The sequence below is a fragment of the Schistosoma mansoni genome, chromosome 1 (genome assembly GCF_000237925.1).
Source record: "Schistosoma mansoni strain Puerto Rico chromosome 1, complete genome".
Classification (NCBI taxonomy): domain Eukaryota; kingdom Metazoa; phylum Platyhelminthes; class Trematoda; order Strigeidida; family Schistosomatidae; genus Schistosoma; species Schistosoma mansoni.
The window spans coordinates 43990555-44018031 of NC_031495.1; the positions used below are offsets into that span (position 1 = coordinate 43990555).

A 27477-nucleotide genomic window follows, 5' to 3' on the forward strand; every position below is an offset into this window, starting at 1 on the left:
TATGATGTTGTTATCTAGTTACATTTAACCTTTTCCCAACCTACTTTTAATGTTGGCAATCAAATGAACGATGGTGAGCATGTGTATGATAAAATATATCTAAGTAACGCATATATTATATTTTCAGTAGTCACATTTTATGGTAGTAGAGCTATACTAAGACAAATAATTGGTGAAATACCTGTCTATCTATAGGTAAATAAACAATTTGTACATGCTACTTATAGAATAATTTGGTAAACGCTAAACAAGCTATTTGTATTCGCATTGAAATTTAACTAGCCACCGAGTTATTAGAGCTAGGAAAATTTCCAAAAATCAGAAAAACTGGTCAGATTGATCAATTAGACTAGCGTAATTACTGCAATCAGTGGTTGGAGATATCGGATGATATGGCTCAGAATCGATAGACATAGCGCAGATGCACCCACTCTTAACCTTTACTTAAATCATGAATCCTGAAACCTCCTTGAATTTTTTTTCTTTCTATAATCTATCTTTTCTACTACTGCTAATACTGATGCTGTAACTAACTCAACTACTTTCGGTAATTTTATTTCACTACGCTGATGTGGTGTGGTAACACGAACCAATACAAATGTGTCAGGTTTCACTTTGTGTTTCACTGACCGCTAAGCAATAGATCGAAGCAAAACAAAATATAACCAAGATAAGAAACGTGTCCGAATATTTTTCAAACTTTTGGTATGGATATCCTGAAGAATGTAATTTACCAGAATCTTCATGTAGCAATACTGAAGCTTATAAATAAAAAAAGCGTTTATAGATGCAAATAATAAATCAATATAGAAAATGAAAGATTATACATAAAGCCATAGTGGATTCAGTATAAAAACTAAAATTCAGTTTAATCTAATGTACCTACACAGGAGTAACAACGAACTATAGACAAAACCAGGATTTTATTTACTCATTCGCAAGAACAAATAATGCATAATTCTTAACAAAGCAAGAAAAATCAAAATTAAACAAACGAGCCACTGTGACAGATCAACATAAATTTCAAGGAATTCCACAACAAGTCATAAGTTAGTAGATTAGGGATTAAACGTAGAAATGAAAGGATCTAAATCTAGATCTTATCTATATAGTGAAAATTCCCATTTTGACATTCGATTCGTTCCTTTTTATTTGTCTTATCTATATATTCGAAATTGCAGGAAAATTTAGGTGAGGTGAATTATATTCGATGTAAGCCCAAATAATAACGGCGTATGCAATTGAAAATTATTAATCAGACAGACATAAAGCTGAGCGCACAGATATGAAGAAAGCAATTGAAAAAAACCATAAAGTATCTCATACTAAGTTCATTTTGGCGCATGCTTCTAATGCTGAAAAAAAGTTGAAGCTATTGATATATTGCCTACTTATAAATAAATAAGTAGCCCAAATATCAACGTATGAGTTCTATTCATTTCTTTTCTTTTGATTCTTTAATCTTGGATTTTCGAGCAAATGAAGGCATTTTGAAACGACGTTTCTTTTTCCTTTCTAATATACTGTCATCTTTTCTAGTCTAAAAGGAGAGAGAAAAATATGTGAAATTTATAACCACACTCCAAATATGTGACTTGAGGAATAATGTAGACATAAAATTATCTGCAAAGGCAGTAGTTATAGACTCATTTCTATTCTATCAATTTGACAGTGTATCGTACTATAAAAATAAAAGTGGATATTCTTCGGGGACATAAGTAGTGGTCGTTTGAAATCGGTTTCTAATAAAGTTAAGAGTTTAGGATTTCGGTCAACAATGTTATTGTCTCTGAGACGGTGCACTTTAGTGAATGGGAATATTAAGACAAAGAGGATAATAGACTTGCAAGGGATATCTATGTGATACAATCTGTTGTTAAGCTTAAGTAAGTCATATCAAGTAGGTCTGCATAGTCGTTGGCCAAAACGTTATGTCCTACTTTCTAATTAGCCGACAATCTTGTGGTGAGGTAAACTGATCATTGCGTAGATCTAACTGGGACATTTTGTTTATAAATCTTTGGTTTGCTGGTTTTGTAACATATTGTGAATTAGAGGGACTTCCGATATTATGATTTATGAATTTTATTTAAATTTTGAATGTTTAACACTAACTTCTGGGTTATTAAAACGTAGTTATTCAATTACTGACTGTTATTTCGATTTTGGTCTATAAATAAGTCGGGTATGGGTAAAATAATACTACAATGATACTAGTAATAATTGTTTAGAACAATATTTGGAGTGCAACTACCTCATAGAAAATGATGAAAATAAATAAAAATAAATCATCAGAATCCGCTAATAACTTATCAAGTTTCCTTTTTCTGAAGTTTGACGTATGTTTTGTGTATAATGATACGTATTTGTGACGAAACACTAGGTTTTTTTGAATTTTGATCGAGAAATAAACCTAGTATTCATACTTTCAAAGTTTAACTGTTGTTAATTATTACTCAAAATCGTGAACGCCTTAGAATAAATAAACATAACTAACCTCTTTTTCAGTATCATCATGGCTAGCTTCAGCTCCACTGGTATCTGACCGAACTGCATGAATACGACTTACGTCTAAACTAGGTTCTCCATGATCTAAGATATGAAAATAGCAAGGAGAAACTTTTATCCAATTTTCAGAATATTGAGAGCTTCAAAATCAAATTCAGTCACGATTATCAGTATAAACCTTAACTGAATTACTGGTATAAATATTCAGGTATGTCTAATGAGTTATTACTGTTTTCACGTAGCAAATACTCCATGATTTTGTGGTGTAACTATACGAAATAAAAATAACTGTAATCTCAATTCAAAAAGAGGATCAACACTATCACCTCATGACACACAATTGCAATTCGTTGAGAGTGATGAAACGAATGACAATATCTGCCACGCTAATATTGGAAACACTAACATTTTCACTGAGTGAACGAGATTGAGTTGCGCTAAGTGTATGAGATCACAGCCAATAATGAACAGTACTTTTATACTGCACAATAGACTAATCAGTTGTAAGTACAAATGTTTCGGGAAACTGTAAGGGATGAAAGTATTATAAAACAATGTTTCCGAGCTTAAAGTTTCCTAGGTTTATTTAATTTTATCAAGAGATCAGAACGTATGAATTATAAAGTTGACAGTGACACACTGAGTCAATATTCAATATTGAGCACATAAAAATCAACCAAAGTGACTTGTGGCGCTAGAAATTCACAAATTACAATGGATTTCTGTTCAGCGTATTAAAAGCAAAAAATCAAATGAGATCATAATCCTATGACTATTCTTCCCAGTTAATCCATTTCAATGAGATAGACCAACGAAATACAACTCATAATATTTGAAAAGAGCAAGAACAAAGATTCCAACAGAATAGCATGAATTCATTTTATTTCGTTGGTTCTTGCCAGCTGCTTACAACCTGTGATATTTAAAAACTGTAATTACAAAGTGGATTTGAATTACTTACATGAAAGAGTTTAGTTGGAAGTTATGCTGAGAACACATTAATACAGTATAGTAAGGGTGTAAATAAACTTAATAAACTGAATATTGTAAATTATACCTTATGTGGAAGAATATTCTACAACACTGGTTATAACATAAGTTCAAACGGTCAGAAACAAGTGATTACAAAATGAGTAAACGTTGATAAGAATAAAATGAGTAAGGCTCAGTTAATAAAATAAAATTACTAATCTGGAACATAGTCGAAATACAAAACTCAATGATAGAGTAAATTCAAGAAAGAGTTTTTTAGTAAATGTTTTTAGATGTAACGAAGGAATATTTGTCACTAATGCAAGGAAAGATTAATAACCATCTCCTTTTGAACACATGGATCAGGTTTTTAACGCCTGATAGCAACGGCTTCAGCAAAACTTCAGAAGACTGGAGTTTAGCTATTTATTACTCACCTTGAAAGATTGCAAAGTATCGACCTGATGTCGCGTATCCGAGAGATGTTTGATGATTGCACTGTTTAAAGTCGTTCTTCCTCTTGTTCTAAGGCTTTTCGGAACATGCTTAAAAAATCTAAGATATGGCCTGGTTTCTTTTTGGCCAATGTAGCTACTTTGGCAGGTACACGTAATTTTATAAACACAGTTGGCGGTAATATGAAAGGGTTGTTTGTCAACCTTTGATTGAGTTACTGAACATGTTGTTTTATACAGAATACTTGAAATGAATTAATACTAGTTACGAGAAAATTTAGAAACATCATCAGTGTCAACAAATGAAAAAGCTTACAATTTTGTTCTGAACCCATACGAGAAGCTGCTTCCATCGCCTCTCGTGCCACCACCACAGCCTGCCGAGCTTCCTCTATGCGAGCTCTTGCCTCTTCCTCCTCTAATGAGGGTAAGCCTTTGGCTTTACGCTCAACATTTTCTTTGTAGCGCTCAAGATCTTCGTCTGTCATCCTATCAAATGGATTTGGCGAGTATACAGACTGGTAAACTCCAACATTGTGTCTCTGATTACGATTAATGATACCTTTACTAGCTGCCCCAACCACAACAACATGTCCAGGTTCCAGAGACGGAGGGTTGGAAGGATCCAATCGAAGCAGTGTGCCTTTCGGACTGACAACCTTAGGTGATGCGATCCCTCCATCAGTCTCATCTGACTCATCTTCTAGGTCAATACCTTGCAAAATTCGAGATTTTGGTCCAGCAGATCTTACATCCTTGTAATATTTATCTTTCACCTAGGATAACATGAACAATTTGTAAACTTCAGGTTTCAAACAGATTAAATGATAAAGCAAAGTTGAACACTTTTATACGTCTGAAACGGTGGATCCATAAATGAATTGAACAGCTAATACAACGAGATATCAGGTAAAAAATAATGTTGTCTTTAAATGCAGTGTTTCAAATTTATGTTCTCTACAAATGATTTCAAGAATAACACTTAAAACATCACTACATATCTAACGCATATCTGTCATGTACGTAAATAAATAAAAACTTGTTAAGTGTCTGTTAAAACTAAGGTGACAATACTGTAAATTAACTGAAGTGGTTTTATTTATTTTGCAGGTAATGTTTATTGAGAAAAGACACCAATCGGAGAACCAACGTTAGACAAGGAGTATTGTAAAGGTATTTCGTCTTAGCTCATCTCTGCTTGGCAATGCACATCGAGTACAGCATGTTTAAGCCACTAGATTTGTCTCACCTCATAGATATTCAGGGCCTCCTGACCAGACTGTAGCTACTATCTTGGTGTGGTGGTTGGGTTCACCTATAGTGATGACTCAGTCGACCTAGATTGGTTAAAATACTCACTTCTTTAGGTCCTACCACTTCAAGCAAGTTGATTAGAGAGTGGCATAATAAAAAGTATAAAACTTAAGGCCCGAAGGTGCAGTTGTACTTCCGACTGTACTCTGGTGAAAAGACAAGACAATATGGTGTTTTCACTAGCCCACTAGGATCTGGAGTGATCCTCTCTCTTCACAACGGGAGGGAATTTGAAAATATCGAGGCTTAAAATTGCACACCCTACATGGGATCAGTGATTCCCAATGCTGGTAGTAAGGCCTGAAAAAAGGCGGAGCTAACACATCAAACACCAACCACAAACTGGTCGTGTGACCGGACTCGAGCGGTTGCCGCTTACGCTCTGAGGCCACGCTTTCGGATTTCTATGATCACCTTCAATCCAGTTTCCTTTTCGGGTCCCTTAAGAAGGAACATCCTTGAATAGTAGAGCAATTAGGACGTCGACACCGCCCTTATAACATCTAACAGTACTCAAGATGACCTTGTTCTGAGTGCTCACGAATAATATATGTATATAAACCTGCTATTACTTTTTAACTTGAAATATTACCTTCTTCTGCTGATTCTTAAACTCCTGTGGATCCGAACCCTGCAAGGCGAATTGATTGGGATCAACCAGCGGGACAGCTACTCCACCGGTACGTGTTTTATTGGTATCTGACCCCTCTGTCCAATGGGTTATCTTTTTAGGATTCGGAGTACCCACTTCTTCAATTTCTTCCCGAAGGTACGCATTCGGTGTGCTCAGCCAGTGTGCACGTGAAAGCGAGAGTGTTTTGGCCTTCATCTCAGCAATAGCAGTAGCTCTGAAACAAGAATTCAACAAATCTTTACGGTGATATGGCCAAGAACAAACAGTATAGAAGAAAATAAGTACTCTCCCCTACTTACCTACTTTCCTCATCCCCATAGTATGAAGTTGCAAAAGATGAAACTGTAGGAGGTATCTCTACATCTTTGAGGCCACGAAGACCACGACCAAGACTAGTTGCACGACGGACATGGGCTGCGGCATCACGAGATTGTTGAGTGGAGTTATTATCCAGCAAATCTGCTGGCGGACGCTGGAGAGTTGATGCAGCAGTTGAACCCTGACGCACTTGACTTAGTCGGTAAACATAACCTGTATGGTATCCAGCAGAGTCCAATCTACGCATTAATGCCTCGAATTCAAGTTCTCCACGCCTCCAACCTGAACTACCAGTGACTTCGCCAACTCGCAGTTGAACAGCAGAAGGAGTACGTCCTACTGAGTGGGCGGCTTCTTGAGCTTCTTTGGTAGGGATAACCAATTCATCCAGACTAATGCTCGCCAAACGTAACTATAACAGCATAAGCACATACATCAAACAGTGCAAACAAAAAGAAAATACCATGACACTGAACAATATATTACAAGAAAAACCCATAAATCAATAAACAAACAAGAATTAAAATGGTACCGTAACTCGTGGAGTAATGTGGTCATGTAATTTTCAATTTATGACAAGAATAATAAACAGTAAAATAAATATCACTTTAAAATATAATCCAAGTGTGAATGTATACTTCAAAAAAAGTTGATATATACTAAAGAGTGAGCAATGAGATTCTAACAATTCCTCAATATTATTTCAAACCAACCTGTGCTTCGCACGCTAACATGGATGTAAAAGCAATAAACCATGCTTCCTCAATTGACTGTCCCAAAGCTAAGAGACCATAACTACGAACCAATAAAACCATACAACTGGGAGATCTTTCCAAAAATATCCGAGATATTTCTGCTTTCTGTGCATCAAAATGACGCTTTTTACGAGAGTCTAAGTCTTCTTCTCCATTTTGCTGAAGATTATTCAAAACAATTAACGGGTCGTAAACAGCTGTCTCACCCAAAATCATGGCTTCTTGGCTGATTGGTAAAAGACCTGCATTTGTACATGATACCTGAAAAAAATTGGGTGTTAAAGTTAAATCGTTACACTATGAATGTTATCCACACAACAAACAATAGGATAAAGAAAATGTTTCCTGATCAGAATTCATATATATATATATATATATATATATATATATATATACAGCAACCGGAAGAACCTCACAACTAAAAAGATTTTACACAAAAAACCTTAAATCGATTATTATTATTACTATTATCATTATTATTGCTGTTATTACCATTGTTACCATTAGTGGTAGCAGTCATTACTACCATTATCGTCATTACTGCTATTATTAACTATTATTATTTGTAGAAGTAGTAGTAGTGTAGTGAACAAGAACATAGGTGAGGACAACCAATGTATTTTAATACAAAATCACAGAATATCTTGGTAAAATAAGAGAACCATACACTGAACACTTCATTTGCGAATTTCTATCGTCTGTCCTTCACATGCTTTATGATTCTTCCCATCTGCAATAGCCTTCTATTTCCGTTTCTATTCTCTTCAACTTGATCTTCTTAGCCTTCTGTTGCTAGGGTTTCCACCTCCGATTGGTGTTACATACTACTTATGTGTTTGAAATACAACGATTCATACCACAGAGGCTGTTATTGGTGTTCTGGACTTAACTGGCTGGGCTAGGCAGAAGCAGGACCGATACGTACTCTAGACTGCTCGTACAGTTATCGTGTATCACTGTTCCAATCGACAATTCGCTGTTCTCTGATTGGCGGTCTTATCACATCATACGTTAACTAGGCATCCACTCGGCCACAAGTCATAACATTATGTCGACAGGTATAAGTAACATACACTACAGTTGTAGTAACATTAACATCGTTAAAATTGTCAAACAGTGTAATGATATGGTTATAATAGTCTTATAACTTTCTTCAAAAAAACAGCTTTTTAATACTGAATATTAGTCACAGACTAAATTTGGTGTATTCAGTGTGCTTACGCCAGTAGAAATATCGACCATGATAGTAAAAAAAAGGCCTGAAGAGTATTTTAGATGTCTTGAGTAACAACGTAAACATGTTTGAGATGGGTTTCACCCACTTCTAAAAGCAAAGTGTTATTTCAAGAGTGATCCATGTCAATTCCCAAACTATTGATAGGGAGTGAAGTGATTGGGCACACTGATCGTAGTTTGCTCTGTTTTACGTCATGACTGTGAAAAAAGGCCCTTAAAAGCAGAGGACAATTAAAGGTTATTGGCATTTGATCATAGATGTCTTTGAAATAATGTGCAGGTATGTTGGGAACACTGAGTGAGCAATGCTGAAGTCGGACATAAGAAGTAAGGTAAATATGTGATGCCGACTGATGAAGCTGTGAATTTTTATCGAATGAAATGGTTGAAACATGTATCATAGCTGGTACTAGAGTAATCTGAAAGAAAACTAGGGACAATTAAACTAAGGCTCAGCATCAGTTCATGAAGCCATGAACTGTTAGACTGAACTGTATAGGTAGATGAGGGACTACCCCCTGAGGGTCGGAGTTATAATCGTGATCACTGTTTAGAGATGTGGATCACAATCAGTCAGCGGTGTAAATGCACTGATTTTTCACTAGCCCTAGATCCTTGCTATCAGTTTCAATATTACTAAATACTTTTACTCTGAGAATTCATTCGTTTTTATTGAACCATATTTCTATTAATATGAATACGACTATTACCGCGGTCTTGTTAATATGATATTGTTATGCTGTGATGTGGCAACTTGGACCGATAAGTATTTGTCCAAGGTCCAACATCGCTCATTACTGACTGACTAACATAACAAATCAACGCGACAGCATAATAATGAGTAATTAAAATAAATTTAGAAAATTGTTGTAATTTAGGTAAATTAGATTATATAACTCAAAACCCAATCAAATTTAAGTGAATGTCATGAACCGATTTAAATCTACTGAACTTCATATATTTTAGATTACATGATTTCCAGTACGAGATTGAGGAGAATGTTGGATTTTATTGAAATCATGAACCGATCTAAGTTACACAAACATTGAAAACTTGGAAACACTGGACGATCATTTAGTCCTAGTATTAGACTACTCAAGTGCGCATCCACGATTGCGTTTCAGTGGTCTAGAGGTTAGGCTTTGACAACTCCCGCTTACAGGATCGTGGATGCGCACCGCTGAGTTCTATACTAGGACAAAATAGCCCTTACAGTTTGTCAGTGGTAGTTTAACCTACATCGGTCCATGATTTTAATAAAATAATCTTATTTCGATCAACAACCATAGCGATTTTCATAACCTTTCCTTGACAACTACATAATAAATATCTCTAATTAACACTACGTTAATACTTAATTTAAAATTTTATAGCCAAACCTCAAGTAAAAAAATGATGATCCAGTAAGGCCCTGTCCATAAACCCAATTACCAAGAATCAGTTTACCTACGTAAATAGGAAAAGATAATAGAATCGAACCTGTAGCGTTTCGTCATCTTATAAAAAAGGTTACTACTAGTAGCAGAAATAAGTGATGACAACAAAAAAACACCTGACTGGACAGCAAACATCTAACGCCCCGATAATTGAAGTTTGTAAATGTTTTACTAACAGAAGTAATTTTCGTGTTTGCTTTGTGGTTATTTGGATTATCATGGGAACCTAGCGGATTCCAAATTCCCATTCTTATGAAAAAAGAACCTACATAATATACCACTGCTAAACCGATTTCTGAGTACATTGACTTCCTAGAAGGTTAACGGTTACGTAGAAATAAAAATGTAAAGTGTTAGCAATTGTTGAACAAAAATGAACTTACTGCTACTGCAGCTGAAGTACTTAGATGAATAATACACCTGACATCTGGTCTGGCACTGTGAACAGCTGCATGCAACATCCAACTCTGCCTATCGATGCCTAGATCAACAGATCCTTGAACCAAAATAGACCCTAAAGTGAAAAAAAGTATTTACATATTAGTTGCTAAGTAAACTTTGACTTATCTTAGATGACCACTGGATATTTTTCTCCCTTTTAACTATCATTAGTAAAGATAAGTGTAGAACTGCAAGTAAGTTAATTAATTATGTGAAAACATGGTTTATTGCAACAAATTTCAGAACAGATACACATAACAAAGTGTTACTATAAAATATCCAAAACAAGAGGATATATCTGAAAGCATGACTGTATATTGATGACAACACTTTCTGTATCGTACATAAGACATAACTAGGTCTAGCTAAATTTTGTCCTTTTGAAATAGATGTGCGAAAATTATATTCAGGCATAATTTATTCAGGCAGAACCATAAGGCTTATAAACAATAAATAAATACCTAAAAATATCTTAATTGCAAAGAGAAAATAAAATACTTCAATTTACTATGTCATGCGGAATGCAGATGAACGATACCCAGTGACTTTTCAAAAATATTATGCTAACTGATGGGAAAATCTTTGTAAAGTTGGACCATGCTGATGCTTATTTACAGGTGGAAGTTGCTAAAAAATCGAGAGAACTGCTGACCATTAATACCCACCGTTGGTTGTTTCAGTATAATCGTCTACGATTGAGAGTTAAAATAGTCCCATCTATTTTGCAGCAACTAATGGATACCATCCTATCGGGTATTCCGGGATCACAATCTATCTTGACGATATCTTAATTGTTGCCACTTCGTTAGAAGAACTACAACAAAGAACGACGGCCGTGCTACAATGCATCAATAAGAATTAGTTCTTCAAAGTCACTTAAGTAATCGGGTCTCATCTTTGATGCCGAAGGCCGCCGACCAGGTCCCAAAAATACCCAAGCTATACAACTGATGCTTACTCCTAGTACGGTCTCCGCCCTATGATCATTTTTAGGATTAATTAGCTATTACTCGACATTCGTTTCGTCGATGCATGACATTCGAGACCCACTGAATTGTCTTCTGAATAAGAACACCACTTGGAATTGAACAAAAGAACGTGAAGTTGTTTGTTGCAAACTCAAGACGATTATTAGCTCGGCATTATTAATAGCGCACTATGACCAGTTTATGCCAATCATTGTGGCTGCAGATGCTTCAGCTTTTGGACTTACGTTGTGTCCCGATAAGGATAGTGAATGGTAACTTTGAGATCCATTTATGAACCAATACTATGCGTATAATTATATCGTATAATTGTTAAATAACTAAACTGTTCATATTCATGTTTCCCTTATTATGAGCTTTATTTTGACCTATGAACTATTGTTATACGCTTTACCACTCTTGAATTATGCCCTGTCTATCATTTACTGTCTCTCTTATTTACAGCCACATCTAGCTGATGTTTTTAATTTAACTAAAGGTCAACACAATCACATCCGTGTTTCAGATGAAGTCAAAATCAGTACTATTTAGGAAGCGTACATTATTGATACAAATAGAAAAAAAATACGAACAAAACCAAGGAATAGGTGAACTTATTATATATATATGTAACAAAACATTGCGTTCACTAAATAGCATACAGCTTTAAAAACAATTGAAAGTGACCTAATTTTACTGAATTACGATGACAATAACAATAGGGGGAATTATATATATATATATATATATATATATATATATATCAATAACATATTCAAGTTCAGAACATAATCAAATTTACTAGTTAAGCGCATAATTTAAGTTTGTAACCAGCAGTAAGAATAGTTCCAAATCTATCTAGCCATCAACAGTTTAAGACCTTGCACAGTTCCTTGTTTGTATAAGTTGCTACCCATCATATCAGCGGAGAAAACTAATGATATTAAGTCCAAAGAAGTTGAAGAGTAGTAGTAATGAACCAAGCATAAAAAAGAACAGATGAAGTTTAAAAATTATAGGTATAATATATGATACACAAGTATTGTAGTGTGGTCTACTTATATACATATAAGTAGTATATGGTGGTGGTTAGACATAGAATGTATTTTGGCAGAAGAGCGATAAGGAAAGAACTGAAATGAAGCGCAATTGGTAGGAAAATGCACAAACAATGGAATTAGAGAAGATGGATTGATATTTACAGAAGGAACAGTGAAGATTGAGACAATTGATGATTATTTTGCAAATTAACTGTTCGCTGTATGGTTATCAGAATTTAGCGAGATAGTCTGTAATTTGTATCTAAATACATTCGATTGTCCCCAAATAGTGTTCTTTTTCACTACAGTATAAGTTGTGTGCATGATCGGTAAGGTGTTATAAATCAACCGAGAGAAATGTGAACCTTTGACATTAAAACCCCACAAGTTTCCTAACAAGAATGGAAATGGTTTGGGAAGGGTAATATTTCGATAAAATATTTCTACATATTAATCGTCAATGGGTAACCTATTCTGTTCTCATAGTCCATATCTTTAAAAACCAAGAACAGCTAACTAGAGACATCTGCCTAAAAACGAAACCAACACTAATTTCCTCCTGTATTTATAGATTTTCTCAAACTAACAACTTAAACCAATCCCTTAGCCTAGCAGCAGGGCTGCGGTACTGCCATGGTGCCCAGACCGAAGCAGGTGGTTTTCTTATGGGGGCTACACCAGGAACCTTTAACCTAGAGGTCTGATCCACAAGGCAGTGGAGCATCGTAAGCAGATGCAGTCCCATGGTAGCCGGTGATCAACAATAGGTTCATACGCCATTTGTTCCGTCAGGATCCTGGAGCCCATGTGCACCATTAGTTTGGAATCAGGGTTTTCCAACTCCCCTAGGTGAACTTTCCGTGTCCACCAACCTGGTTAAAGCGCTGGACATTCGCTTTTCATCCTCTCAATTTCGTAGACAACACCCTTTCTGTGAGAAGGTAGTAAGTAGAGCTTCCCTAGCAAAGACTGTATACGCGTGGCCGTGTGAGAGCATTTCGAGAGGGAGGGCGGCCCCCCCCACTCTCGGTCATACAATGGCATTTGGGGGCTATGATAACTCCTGAATATATATTTAAATCAGGTAGAAGATAGAACACAAATTTGAAAGTGCTAAGTATATACGAATCACAGTATACGGTAGGAAAATGACTATAAAATCGTCAGTACTCTAATGATCAGTTTAAAATTTATTCATATTATTTACCTTCAAGGTTAATTTTTACGAAAGAAGAGGCGGTTAGTTCGTTGTACAATAAACCAATGGGATTGATCAGGTATTCATCAGTATCTCGAGACACCCGAGCCTAGAATAAAAGTTTAAGGTGACAATTTGATGAAATCAGATATTTATATCTTATAGAAAATATCTAACAAATCCATTTATTAGCTCAGTTTATAAATATTTTACTTAGAAAACAATGGAGACTGGTTGGCGATTATACAAATTACTCGAACAACTACCAATAACTAAACAGAGTAAATGAAGACACAACTCATATGTTTCTTCGTAATATACATAATATCAATCGTTAATGACAGTTCAATAAATATTTGAAAGTCATAGACGAGGTCGCTTAACTCTCATATCTCCTTACAGCAGATACGAAACAAAATCACACTAAATTTACTATGGTTCGGCTTCTTGAGTCGTATTCTACATATATCTATAGTGAGTCATATCTTACCGTATATGATTTCAGGGACATCTAGGATGAAATTTTTTCAAAAAGTGGGATAATGGGCAACCTTGACAAACGCCACTTAACGTAGCCAGCTCAAACGACAATTCTCCATAAGCCTTGCGTTAATCTATAGTATTCGAGTAGAGAGTATTCAAAAGGTTTATGTACTTCCCTGACAGGTTTTTTAGAGACAGATACCGAGATTAAACTTCCTGATCAACAAAGTCGAAAGCAAATCAAAAAATACAACTGTATTCAAGTGTCGGTAAGTATCCCTACATTTCGAAACCCGAAGAGTGAATATGTTTGAATCATACATCCAGGTCTAAAACCAGCTCCGATTAAACAACAGATGGTTATGTATATTAACATTTCAGATACAACGCTATTCAAACTAAATCAATCATTCTAGACATATCAGACATCAACTGACAAGTGGCTTTCGCTACCATCCGATAAATTGAAGACAATTATCACACGATATCTAGTAGCTTAATAAACAAACCTGCACGTATCTTATAGTTAGCATTACTAGTAGTAACATGTTCCTGTCAAAAAAAACTGAATAGTGATTGATAAGGGAATCAAATGATACAAAGTATGGGTGACACCCAATAAAGCATTTCGCAAACATTACAGTGGATGCAAATATCAGCAAAAGGAAGAGTTCGATAGTCAAAGAACAAAACGATCAGAATGTTTCGCGATAGGTATCTTCGATGTAAACTTTAGATAGCTTGATATCATATCTCAAAACTGTTCAATTTATAGAATATAGTAATATTAAAACTACCTTCCGACATCATCTCAAGGCTCAAAGTACACCTTAAATATCAATCCAATTAACTTATATATGTTCAACTTCTACAGTCACTTCATGAACAATTTTTTTCACTGTCTATCTGTTGGGGATGTCAAATCCCCAGAACTTACTTGGTAAATGGCTTAATCTTGTAATTTTATTTTGAAAATTTGAATTTAGCTGTTTTCGCGCCAAAAGCGCTCTTTTTACCTTCACGTCATTTTCCCACTTGTAAACTATCCTAAACGCTATTGGTCCGTTGTTTCTTTATGTGTGCTATTTACTAATGATGCTCAAGGACAATTTGTTACTGTATAAATGCGCTTGACTTTTCCCCTTATTCGATTGCTTGTACTCGGCTGCTTGCGGAATACATACATATTCCCCTACTTGCCTTGGACTTCTTCATCTAGTTAGCGGGGCCTGGGACAACCGATTAGAATAGCTTATCGTGTCATTGTGTCATTGGTTTTCGTTCGTTACCGCGGAATCGATTTAGTTTCAAGCATAACACTATCAAAAGTCACGGAAGTAGCGTACATTGACAAACTAAGGATTGTAGCTTGTCACCATTAACTAGACTGTTTAGAAATAAAAAAAGCCGCGCGACTGAACAGATACCCACAAATTTATGGTATGAGAAATGAGCCACAATAATTGTAAGGATTTATGACATCAGTCTGTTCGAATATTAGTGGGTGATTGAATCATAGATACAATAAATGGAAATCTAGTGTTTACAACACAAAACTACATATTCATATTTCCTAAATGCTTTTGCTACGGAATGGAAGAATGAACAGGAATCCCACTAAGAACGCAGGAATTTAACTCAATCGTTAGTTTCTAAAACCATAATTACTTTACAAGCGGTGACATTTTGGCAAGCAAACTGATTTTAAAGAAAGATCTATTGATGAGAAACTGGTTGACAATAAACATACCTACTAATACTTTACATTATTAAAATCCTTGAAAATTAATATTGTGACTGATTATTGTCTACGAAATTGTTTACATGATTACGTGTCTACACTTAAGTTCCTAAAGAACTGTTTTAAGAACTGTTCAATTGATGGCTTATGGAAAGCTGATATTGCTACAGTACATAGAACGGTAACTGCCAAAGATATTGACTCTGACTAGATTTCATCTCGTTTCAATACAGACATTTACACAAATATAAAATGTTCACAATACAAAGATCATGAAAAGCAGTATAACTGACCGTAATATGATTATTGATTCCTGTATTCCAACCAAAGATGTCAACTAATCGGTAGACAGAAGCCAATTTGCATCGTATAAGGCGCTCTCCTTTAACATAGCTGCCAAGTTGAGCAGTGCGTAAATCATTAATCGGTACTACAGGGACGGTAGCACCTGAAGATTAATAAATGAAATACAATAGTTTGTCGCAATGTAATGCCCAGAATACATCAATAAAACTAATAACCAATCACAAATAATGCACCAAATATTATATCGGTAAGTTTAATTCACCCGATTCTAGATGAAAAAGCGATTATCTCTTTATTAATGTGGCTAACTTTTATAGAATACGGTAGTTACGATTTCTAAGTGTACAGTCCTCTGTAGTACAATTAAAATAAGGATAAACGATGTATTTTAGTACTTGACTGGATGTTAAAAAACAGCTTAGTAACATTTATATACAACATAATGATTACAGGCGCAAAAGTCAGGCATTTTCTAAATGATTATTTGCTAACTCAAGTCCACCTAGAACTTGGTTCAAATAGTTCACAACTGACACTGACCTTTTAAGATGATTTACTCTACTGTTGATCTATAGTTTCACTACGTTTTCAAAAAAAATTAGCTTGATTGGTTCATTGCTATAGGCAAGCCCAACCACCACGTCAATGTGGTAGCAACAGTCGGAATTGATGTTAACTGGATAACGGGACTATTTCCATGGTTATACTTTGATCTTTGTAGTAGTGTGGTTAGTAAAGCAACTAGTTCACCCTTGTAATGGACCATCATGATTTTTACTAGTTTTGTGATAATTATAAGCCTAAAGTGAGAGATTTCATCAAAGATAGCATAGGATCAGTAGCAATGGAGCAGATTTAGCTATTACTTGCCTTCCCTTAGATTCTGAATTTCAAAACTACCTTTGACTTTTTTCGAATCCACAGACTTATTCTTTCTTTCCGTATTGTATCGTCTACGCCTAATTTTACTGATGATACTTTTACTGCTTGATAACTTTATCTCGTTATGCGGTATGGAAACTTGGACTGATACGTGCCAGACTCTACGTTGTGTACAATTAACCAAGTGATTAAAAGGTTTTCCCTACCAAGCTTCAGACAAAATCATACACAACCCTACATTGGTCAGTATACAAAATAGGATTATGTGAAATTGATTCTATTGAGATAGTGAGGCCAACATATACCGTTTTGCAAGCAGGATCTCGAAAAACGTTACACTCGTTGGGATAGATAATACTGACGACTCACTGCCGCGACTCTATAATTATTAGGTATTTCAGTATCACTTGACTTGAAGAGACGTGCATGAATGACAACACTAATAATAAAAACAGATTTAGTTATTCGCGCAATTAGGGCCAGTTGATAATTTAAACTTAATGGTTCAACTGCTGAATCACAAACATTCACTTTTATCTGACACATTAGTCTCAGGTAAAAATCTTGTCACATTAAACAGTCAAATCCGGTATCTATTTAGGAGTCAGTAAAGTAGTGACAGTCTAACATAGGACTGAATGGAATTTCCGAGTCATATCAAGCATAACATTTAGTCGGGGTCTGAAACAACATCAAGTACGGTACATACAAGAGCAGTGTGTAGAACTAACCTTCCATGTAACAAAACTATAGAAACAATGGCGTACCTCTTGTGAAAGCAGAAGATCCTAATCGAGTTTGTGGCGTCAGATACTCAATAATTTGCTTGAGGGCAATAACATTAGCGTTAAGACACCCAGATTTTAATGAAGATGCCACAATCTTTTCCAATTCTTTCCGAAAATATGCAGAACGTAAAATGAGTGAAACGCGACTACGTTCCTGCATTAGTTTCACATCCTCCTTGATATCTGGAGGTCTTAATAATTCTCGAGTGTAGTCTTCATTATTTACATCTACCAAGGTTATTATAGTCAGAAAATGCGGTACCTATTCTATCAATAAATTTTGTACGCGAAACCTCTTTATGCACATCAACCGCCATAGCCACAAGAAAGTAACGTATGATCTGATGCAGCCGCTCTCTCTGACTTCACGAATTGACTCCAATGGTTCAAATGGTTATAGACGGAATAAAAAAAGCTTTCGCTTGACATGTTTCCGTATCCAGTAGCAGTGAATCACCGATGCCTCTAGTTAAAATCCTACGTATATTTAACGAAAAAAGAAAAAATCATCAAATTAGTGTGATATACTGTCCATAGTTCTTAAGAATATGTCACGTTTTCTCTTAAAAGACTTCTGAGAAGTCTCTTCGACTAGCTCATCTTGAAGCAAATTCTGACACTTCACCATTCTTAAAGAAGAGGTGTACCTGCAGTCTGTTCTCCGGTTTTGCGTCTACACATTCTGATTTCGTTGGATACCCTCCAGAGTGTCCTTATTCTTTTGGAGTGAGGGGGAAATACTATGTTTCTGTACTCTGCATGGCAGCAAATAAAACCGTTGGAGATTACGTGGAAAGCTATTCCGTCGAACTGTCCGAAAACGCGCTCCAACGTTACCAGTGCAAGGTTTGCTCGCAAGGCATTTGTGTCGCAGATAGCGTAAGACTTCAGAATGTGAGAAACTATAGCGGTAAATAAATCCCCGAAATCAATAGCTTTGTAAGTGTTCGAAATTGAATGCTGACCATGTTAGTTTTAATGGAATCACCTAGCTAAAGGCGCTTGATCATGCATCCGCACCAGATAGTGAGTTGGAACGGCGTGCTCAACGTCTGCGATTACTGGTCAGTTTAGATCAGTCACTCCTCGATAAATTGATAATCGATCAAGTATATCTTCCAACCTCCTCGCTTCTGACTTTTGATTTCACTGGGTGGGTGCGATTCGATAATAGAAGGTGTTACTGGTTAAGTGTTATCAAACTACAATACCTGTGGTATCTTCATTGGTGAGCTCTGCGTGATCTGATACACCAACCTATAAACTGTGAGTCTGTTCCTTTTTTGAAATTTCATAGATCATCGCTTTATTTTAACTTCTATATATTGTGACATTTTTCCTCGTTCATTCTCATACTTGATATTTCACGATGACGGAACAGACACACAAAGTACTGTGGATGGGGTCGAGGCCCAGGGACTATGAGAAGGACGAATAACACCAGTAGCTAGTAAATTGTCAAACTCACGTTTAGCGAAAGCCAATTTGTCCGGTGCTAGTCGGCGAAGTTTTGCCGTGACTGGGGGGCCGCGTGTGACTATGTGGTGTACCACACGATTGGTCACCGATGGAATCTCCTCGAGATATGTAGTTAATTTGAGGAATTTCTGAAATAAAGCGTGGAATAAATCTTTACGCGAATGAAATACACCTGTGATTCCGTACGCGTTTGTGTGAGCTTTAAAGCCCATGAATTTTCTGTTCGACAAAATATCGATTAGTTGCAGCCTACGTGAATCGACTAGCAATTCATAGTTCTGTAAGAAATTGATACCGAGAATGGTTGTGAGAACGTCGGCGATGATGAACGTCCACAGATACTGTCGTTGGTTGCTTAGGTTGACCGTAAGTTGTCGTGTACCATAGGTAGGAATGACTGAGTCGTTCGCAGCGCGTAGTCGAAGCATTGTAGCTTGAGACTTACTGTCACCAATGGGTACGACAGAAACTTGGACACCTGTATCCACTAGGCACCTAACGTTAGTGCGATAAACGTGCACGTAGAATAAACGGACAACCTGAGGTGAAGCGCCGGCGAGTACGGCCGCATTTACTCGCCGGTTCGGGAGTTTCCTCCCTAGTATGAGCAGGGAGCTCGACAATGGCGGGCACCGGCGCCGAAGGCACGGTGGAACCAGCACCAACCAGAACTCGCTTCCGAAACCGCCTTTTCATGTGGCTTGGAAGATGCCCGCTTAGGAAGAGTTGCTACGGCTTTACGCGAGCGTGACCTGGTTCGTCAGACGTAGGGTTCTGGTACATTGGATCGGTCTCGGGAACTGAGACGTGTGTGAATACAGTGATCCCTATCCCGTGAGCCGTAAATCGACTAGCATCGAGATCAATGTTCGCATGTGATGTTGAGGCAACTATGTAGTTGTCTCGAGTGCTCGTCCATGCCAGTATTTCATCTGCTATGAGGGTCACCTGATTGAGTAGTGTCCTCGAGCAGAGCCGTAATACTTGGTTGTATATATGCTGGTAATGATTCGAGCCACAGTTCTTTAACAATCTCGGAATCTACTGTCGTATTTAGATGTGAAGTGAGCCAATCAATCAAAGGTGAGTTGATACCCAATCGTTTTAGCTTATTGATAAGACATATATGGTTGACACTATCAAAAGCTTTTGAGAAATCGACGTATATGATGTCGACCTCCTCCTTAAGATCAAGAACGGTTGTATATCCGTCCACTGCAGCCAGTAAGTTGGTTATATGAGAGTGATGTTTATTGAAACCGTGCTGTTGGGGTGATAAGAGGTTTATGGCCAAAGATTATTCCCGTAGACCATTTAAGTGATGAATGCTGAGAACGATGTATACTTCCAGAACTGACAATGGGTACTTGTCAATCCATTCTCTACCGCTAAAAAGCGACATCACATGGAACTCACTTGCCGTCATGTAGCACATGTAGCACAGTCATTTTATAGTCCTCAGTCTTCAGTATTATGAATAAGGATGATAGGTTGTTGGACCTTTGCTAATCCTTGCAGCTTGTTTTCCAGTGGTTAAAGTGTTCCAGTCATGGACTACTCGATTAGAAAAACTAAACACCACCCTAAGTTTATGAGATCGCGGAATTTCAGCCTCCTTGCTGTGACCTTACTTTTTGAGGGAGCGAAAAGATAAGAAATATTAGCATTCAAATCATTATTAGGGACACAGTATGCCAATCTCTGGTCACCTCGATTTCTACGACACGATTAAGGAAAAAGGTTTATGAGTTTTAAGCACTCGTCGCTACGGGGTTTGAAAAGACCCCTTAATAATTTTGTCCCCACCCGCTGAACGCACTCGAGTGTGTTAATTTCTTTAACAGGACGTCAACTAACTGCTTTGACATGGCACTCTAGGTCTGATCCTAAATAGATAGGATAAAAAATTCGGAGCATCACCTCATCCAAGCGTTTTAATGCTCAGTGAACTGACCACAACGCTCAGAAACCTTTAGCGGCCGCTGAGTTGCAATGCGCAGTTGCTCTTAAGTCATGACATACTTTTACCTCTAAAACTTTGTGCTCCTCAACTCATGGAAGCGATGTGCCGTTGGTAACTATGACCATGTCTGATGTGCATCAGCGCACTTTTTATAGAATCAGCATCTGAGCGCCAATGTTAGGACCATCTGAATAATTCGTCCAGGTCAGCTGGAGATCAAAATGATCGACCCCACTACTTTCTGTCCTACAGATTTTGACACCATCTGCAAACGATAGTGTCCATGACTTCATCAGTCGCAGTAATTGGTTGACATACAGAGGGAAAAGTAGGGAACCTATGGTAATGCTTTGGTATACATCACATTTTGCCGGCTTCCATTCAGATAGTGTCCCACTTATACTCGCTCTTCGTCTTCGACCTTAGAGGACGTTTCTTATCGATTCTTGCATGACATCTGTTATTTCAAAGCTCGAGAGCTTCTGCATAAGACCTGAGTGAGAAACATTATCAAATGCTTTGCTAAAACCCATAAATATCACATGGACAGACAAACAGTGAACTTGAGCTGCTGTCCAATTTCTTTTCCAAATAAGCAAGTTGGTTAAGTATGAATGCTTACTCCGAAACCCATGTTGCTCAGGCGTCAACAGATTGTAAGATTCTATGTGACTTAGTAACTTGGCCAGAAAATGTTTTCAAAGTACCTTGACTACTATACTGATTAGACTGACGGGCCGGTAGTTAATCGCAATGTCTCTGTCCATACTTAAATGTAGGACGAACTACAACATCTTCCTAATCCGTATGGAGTTGGGTATGGGAATGAATGTGTTGAGCAGAATCGTGACTAGTCTTGAAATAATGTATGTAAGAAATGATTGCGATCGGGACCCGGTGTCTTACTGGGCCTGGGGTTAATTATCAAATGAAGAACAGGTCCATTAGTCACATGCTATCTTAGTGGTGTGATTATGACAAATATTGTTAAAAATACCCACATGGTAGACTTAGTTTGATAAGGTCTTGGAATTGGCCAGATCTGATTGAGGTAATATATCTCAATTCTCGTGCAGCAGTGATGAAATACCGTGAAAATGTTTGTGGTGTATGCTACTTATGTCCGTCGACATAACTAGTATGTAGCACCAACCAGAAGAGCAATGCGTGGGAACAGAGGGCTAAGAAACTGAGTTGAAGAAAACAGAAGGGCGAATAGAAAGGGATTGTGAATAGGGGTAAGCATAGAGAAATTAAAGGACAACTGATGGAGGATTTGAAAATGAAGCAGTTGATATGTAGTTCTGATATTACAAGATATTCTAAAATTTTATATTTAACAATATATTGCTTGTCCGCACGTGAGTTTTCATTCTCCATTTACGGTTCAAAGCAGATCGTTTCAGGTAGGTACGGCTATCATATGCCAAATGTCCTACGTAAGTGGTAGGGCACCTAGCTTTAGTCTTTTTACATACATTCCCGATATTTCGGTATTCAGATCTAAATGATTGGTGGCCTGTGGACAAAACGTGTCCCAGAATCGCTTCATACGCCTCAGCAGCTTTCAGGTTTCCTTATCGAAACATGGAGGGCAATGTGACAGCATGCAGTGGCACTGGACCCTAACCACACGACCTTTGAAGCCGAACATATAGTTACTGGGAAGATTTATGTTCAACAATTGGTACGAAGAGAAGGTTAACAGTAGAGAACGCGGGAATATTCATTCAAATCAATGGGATGACATGGCTTAGACTTGCAGGTGTGGTCATTATTGTGCAACTTGTCTCTTTTATTCATGTTAAATATATTGTTCTATCTCCAGCTCAAATAAGTTCTTTACAAAAACCAAACATTATATTGCTGATTGTTACGACATGACGAGTCAGAATAGACAATGATAAGACTTCCACGTAAGATCTTAGAGATTAGAGGGCCCATCATGATAAATCCACAATTTTAGGATTGGGTCTATTATCATAGCAGTACTGATAACGAACTAGACTGCAGTTCTACAAGCCTACGTGTTGACCAGTACAGTACAGTGAAGTTACCGTCCCATCTGTATTGACTGACCAATCTTTTATGATAGCGCAGCCTTTGATCTTCAGAATGTTAAGTCCCCCCATGTATTGAGATGGTGTGGTGCAAATATGTTCTGAATATCCCGACCGTTGCCGCTACCTTGATGTGGTGGTTGGGCTTGCCTATCGTGATGAACCAATCAAGCTATACTGGCTGGAACAATCGTTACTCAAGGTCCTACCATGCCGAACAGGTCGGTTGAAGAGCGGTAAGACTAAAAGCAGCAATCCCAAGGTCCGAAGGTGAAGTCGTACTGCCGACTGTACAGAGGTGTGGCGGCAGTAAAGTGTTTCCTTCAGACAACCAGCATGACAGCGATGCTGCCTTCCCACAAGGAGAGGTGGGGTTAGAAAAGGTCGACCCTAAAAATGCACACCTCGCCTTATCCCACGGATTTCCGTCTCCGGCGGTAAGGTCCTTTGAAGAACGGAGCTAACACAAAAACTACCCACAAAAAGGTCGTGTGTGACCGACCTCAAGCAGTTGTCCCTTGGGCACTGCGGTCACGCTCCCAGGTCGTTAAGACCAACACTAATCCAACTTCTTTTTCAGGTCCCTCAAGAAATACCCTTCCACGGTGTGGGCAGCCGGGAAGTGATATTAGCCCTCATACCCGTAACTGCACACGAGACCAAGTTGGTCACTTTCAAATCCTTCCTACACCTCCTAATAACTCTCTTATCTCCACGACTAACCCTTCCCACGTCCTTTGATCACCTCGCACCACTAGGGCAAACGATTCAAGTACACGGAACGTTATTCCTGGTCTCCTGAAACCACGCTCCAAACTACATATAGGAACTTTTAATGTCCGAACATTGTGCCAAATAGGACAACAGGCTTCCTTAGCTAGGACTCTAGAATCTTACACCATCGATGTGTGCTGCGTCTCCGAAACGCGCATACAAGATCCGAGTAGCGTCATTCATTTGACCTCACCTTATCAAAATAAAGATCCATCTCGATACACGCCTCGTGTATCTGGAAGCCCTGATGCTGCTTCCCGTGGTCTCGCTGGAGTAGGTACAGCATTAAGTCATCAACAATTTACACCTCACTTTTTTGTTATGACTAATTTCTCATCTTTTCATAGGCAAGAATATGTTGCACTATTTTATAACGAGTAAGGACAAAGTTTTGGGACATTATGGAACCTCTGACTAGGGCGACAATGTTACAATACCTAAACTATCGCCCTTTGATTCACTAGAGCTTATGAACAGACTTATTAAAAACTTCGGTCGAAAGAAGTTATGTAACAGTAAACAAACAAAGAGATCATACCAATGACTACTTTCTCAAAAAGCCCAGAACTTACTAAGACGATAGGAACGCTAACAGCAAGCACATAGAATACTGTTTATTGGTTTATTTTCCATAATTCAGACATTTGACTCACCATGTAAAATTGTGTGTGAGACTGACCGAACGCATGTCTGTATATCAGTCTTTATCTATCCCCTCATTAGTTGTAAACATAGACAATCAGTAATTTACTGACAATCGATTAACACTCATAAATATTATGAATTTTCGACACTCACAAAGACACACACTCCTTTCCTTGTGTACTAGCTATCTGAAGGCTTGCGGATTTTTGCTAATCTTTAACAATAAACCATCTTTATAACAGGCATTCTGGCTTTTGAATAATCTCGAGCAAATTCATAATACTACTAGGAGATTCGCCCTGCGTAAATGCTCAATTAATGGAATATTATTTATTGCATTCAGACAGCTCCCACACATTAAATGGTTTCTGTAACGTAATACGGATCACTTTTTTCTTGACCAGTGGCACTTTATATGTAATTACATTTGCATTCTGTAGGGGTAAATAGATCACCAAAATAAATGACTATATGCCACCGACATTTATGCTGACCTCATTAACTTTACTAGAAATATCCTAGTTGAAGGCAATCGGTCACGCATCCATACCAGATCACCAGTGAGTACGCCACGCGCCGCATCCACTGTAAGTACTAGCCAGCCCAAACCAAATGCTTCTCAACATATTGGCGAATTTGGAAACATATCATAGAACCTCTCCATTTCTGACTTCTGATTCGACTGAGCTGGTATCCTTCGACTAGAAAGGTGTTACGTGTGAAGGCTTTGTCAAACTCCAAATACCTATTGTAAAATCCAAACCTAGTTTCCAACTAGGTTTGGGATGTTGAATAACTGACGAGTAAAATTAGAGAGGCGCACCACAATCGAAATCAGAACAAAGCGATGGGGGTAATAACGGTTCCAAATTTCATCATATATACAAATGTACAAATTTACCTAAACAAATATTACCACTCAGTTATTCAACCAACAATTGATACTAAAATATTCAATCTAAATTACAATAAATAGCGAAGTGGTAAGAAATATATGAAAATTACCGAAAACACCAAAAAGTGAGTGTTATTCTATCCTTCCTGGATAGATCAAGTAAGATTCCGTTTGAGCGGCTGTTCTATAACACAAAGTGTTTCAATATCTGGGAAAGTGCTACAATTTACAACCAAAAATGCACGATCCCAGTCAAAATTAAACCGCACAATCAAAGAGCGAGCAGTCAATATGGCAGCCGCTAGAATAATAACAATTAAAACAAATTAAATACAGTTCAGTAAGGAACATAGAAACTCGATAAAAACGATAGGAAAACCGAGAGAATTAAACGTTACAGACTTAATTAGCATCAAGAAGGTCAACAATATATACAAATAAAGAAACCACAAGGAAGAAATCACAAATGTGTGCATGGAGGGATTTCCACCTTCAAAATGGATCTTACACCAATGGCATCTTTAATTCACTATCTATTGTCTATTATTATCAATAAAAGTGAACATAAATGATTGGATTAAGAATACTCACCTCATAGTTTGTTATTCAAACAAACGTAATCTCAGTCATCCACCATTACGTTTTTACTGATTACATCTTGTGATAGAGATATGGCATCCTTTTAGGCCGTTCTGCATTATATTGCGAATGTGGCCGGCAATAATATTCAGTAACGCTATCGGATTTACATTTCGTGACACGCTGATGGCGCCACCACATGCAGGGAAGCTTTTGTTCATCAGGTGAAATCATTTGCAGTTGTTGTTTCAGTAGGAGCCTACAAGTAACATTCACTTCATACCAATTGTCATCATTTTGTTGTAAGTGCCCTTTGTTATCGTTTTCGCTTCATTCATGGACAGATGATCCAGTTTGTTGTGTTAAGCTTTTCGCTATATTATTATTAACTTCATGCATTATTAAATCACGAATAACATATGATAAAAAACTGGTTACAAAAGTTTAGGGTCAAATTTAGACAAAATTTTCGGAACCAATAACAGTATATGTACAAATTATGTGGAACTATGACAAATGGGAACACTGATTAAGACTGTTTGCAAAACGTCGACGATTGTGTACGGGTATTAAGGAAAAAACGGCAAAATGACGTAAAAGGGAATCCTACCCTCACCAAAAAGGTCGAAAAGCCGAAGTCTGATCACAGCGACAGATCAGTCATTTTCCATAGAGTCAAGGAGAGTGACAGCTCAGAACCGAAAGCTCGTTTTGAGCACGACATTGTGTTGATAAAACAGCTACTCAACCAAGTTATGCCCCAAAACATCTCCGGAGTCACATTGCTAAAGGTGTATAGACTAGGAAACCTGGCGCATCTGAAGCCAAATCAGTCTAGACTGCTCAAAGTCGTTTTCAAATCCCCAAACGAACGCGACTTAATCTTAGAAAATGGACACAAATTAAAGGGTTCAGGAGTTTTTCTCCGTAAAGACTTACCGTTGGCAGACCGTGTAAAAAGACGGGAAGCCGAAAAAGAACTACAGCTCAGATTAGACGCTGGTGAAAAAGACCTGAAAATTGTAAATTTTCGGGTTGTGAGGCTTCGACAGAGGATGATGCCGAAGCCACTCTGGGTGAAGCACGAGGCCACCTAAATAGGCTTCGGATCTGTTATACCAATGCCCGGAGCTTACTCAATAAGCTACCGGAACTAGGTGTACAGACTGACTCAACTAGGCCAGACATAATCGCATTCACAGAAACATGGCTGACACCGTCTATAAATAGTAGGGAACTTGATTTCGAGGGTTTTACATTAGTAAGGGCCGATAGAATACAAACGCGTAAAGGAGGGGGAGTAGCTCTATTCATTAGGAATGCTATTCCATTCACCATTATCGACAGTGTATCCCATGGGAGTGGGACGTATGAATTAGTTAGCTGCCGCCTGAAATGCAGGGGACAAGAAATGCTGCTTAGTTTGATCTATCGCAGTCCAAGCTGTGAGGTAAACGAGGTCCTGCTAAGCAGTCTCAACACTTTATCACGAAGTGATCGATGTCTAATCCTAGGGGACTTTAGTGCACCCATGGTGGACTGGGGAAATCTGCGGACTGAATCGTCAGCAAATTCCTTCGAACAGGAACTAGTTGACGCGGTAATCACAT

At 37.6% G+C, this 27477-nt stretch overlaps 1 protein-coding gene across 1 annotated transcript; it reads right to left on the minus strand.

Moving 5' to 3' along the window:
- Positions 1-904: 904 nt before the first annotated feature.
- On the minus strand, positions 905-17801 carry Smp_071140 (adducin related protein). Its single transcript, XM_018794528.1, has 11 exons — positions 17735-17801; positions 17452-17700; positions 15790-15944; positions 13282-13381; positions 10012-10142; positions 6915-7217; positions 6183-6613; positions 5842-6097; positions 4252-4711; positions 2498-2592; positions 905-1540 (listed from the first exon to the last, which is right to left on the minus strand). Exons 1-11 carry the CDS (start codon positions 17787-17789, stop codon positions 1436-1438), a joined length of 2340 nt encoding a protein of 779 aa, XP_018648932.1. The 5' UTR covers positions 17790-17801; the 3' UTR covers positions 905-1435.
- Positions 17802-27477: the final 9676 nt, after the last annotated feature.

Excerpts from the sequence above, each read along its gene's own strand:
- Smp_071140 (XM_018794528.1), bottom strand. The coding sequence starts at position 17,789 with ATGGCGGTTGATGTGCATAAAGAGGTTTCGCGTACAAAATTTATTGAT. Across the intron at positions 6,614-6,914 it reads TGTTAGCGTGCGAAGCACAG|TTACGTTTGGCGAGCATTAG; the intron begins GTTGGTTTGAAA and ends ATGCTGTTATAG. Across the intron at positions 1,541-2,497 it reads ATGATGATACTGAAAAAGAG|ACTAGAAAAGATGACAGTAT; the intron begins GTTAGTTATGTT and ends CTCTCCTTTTAG.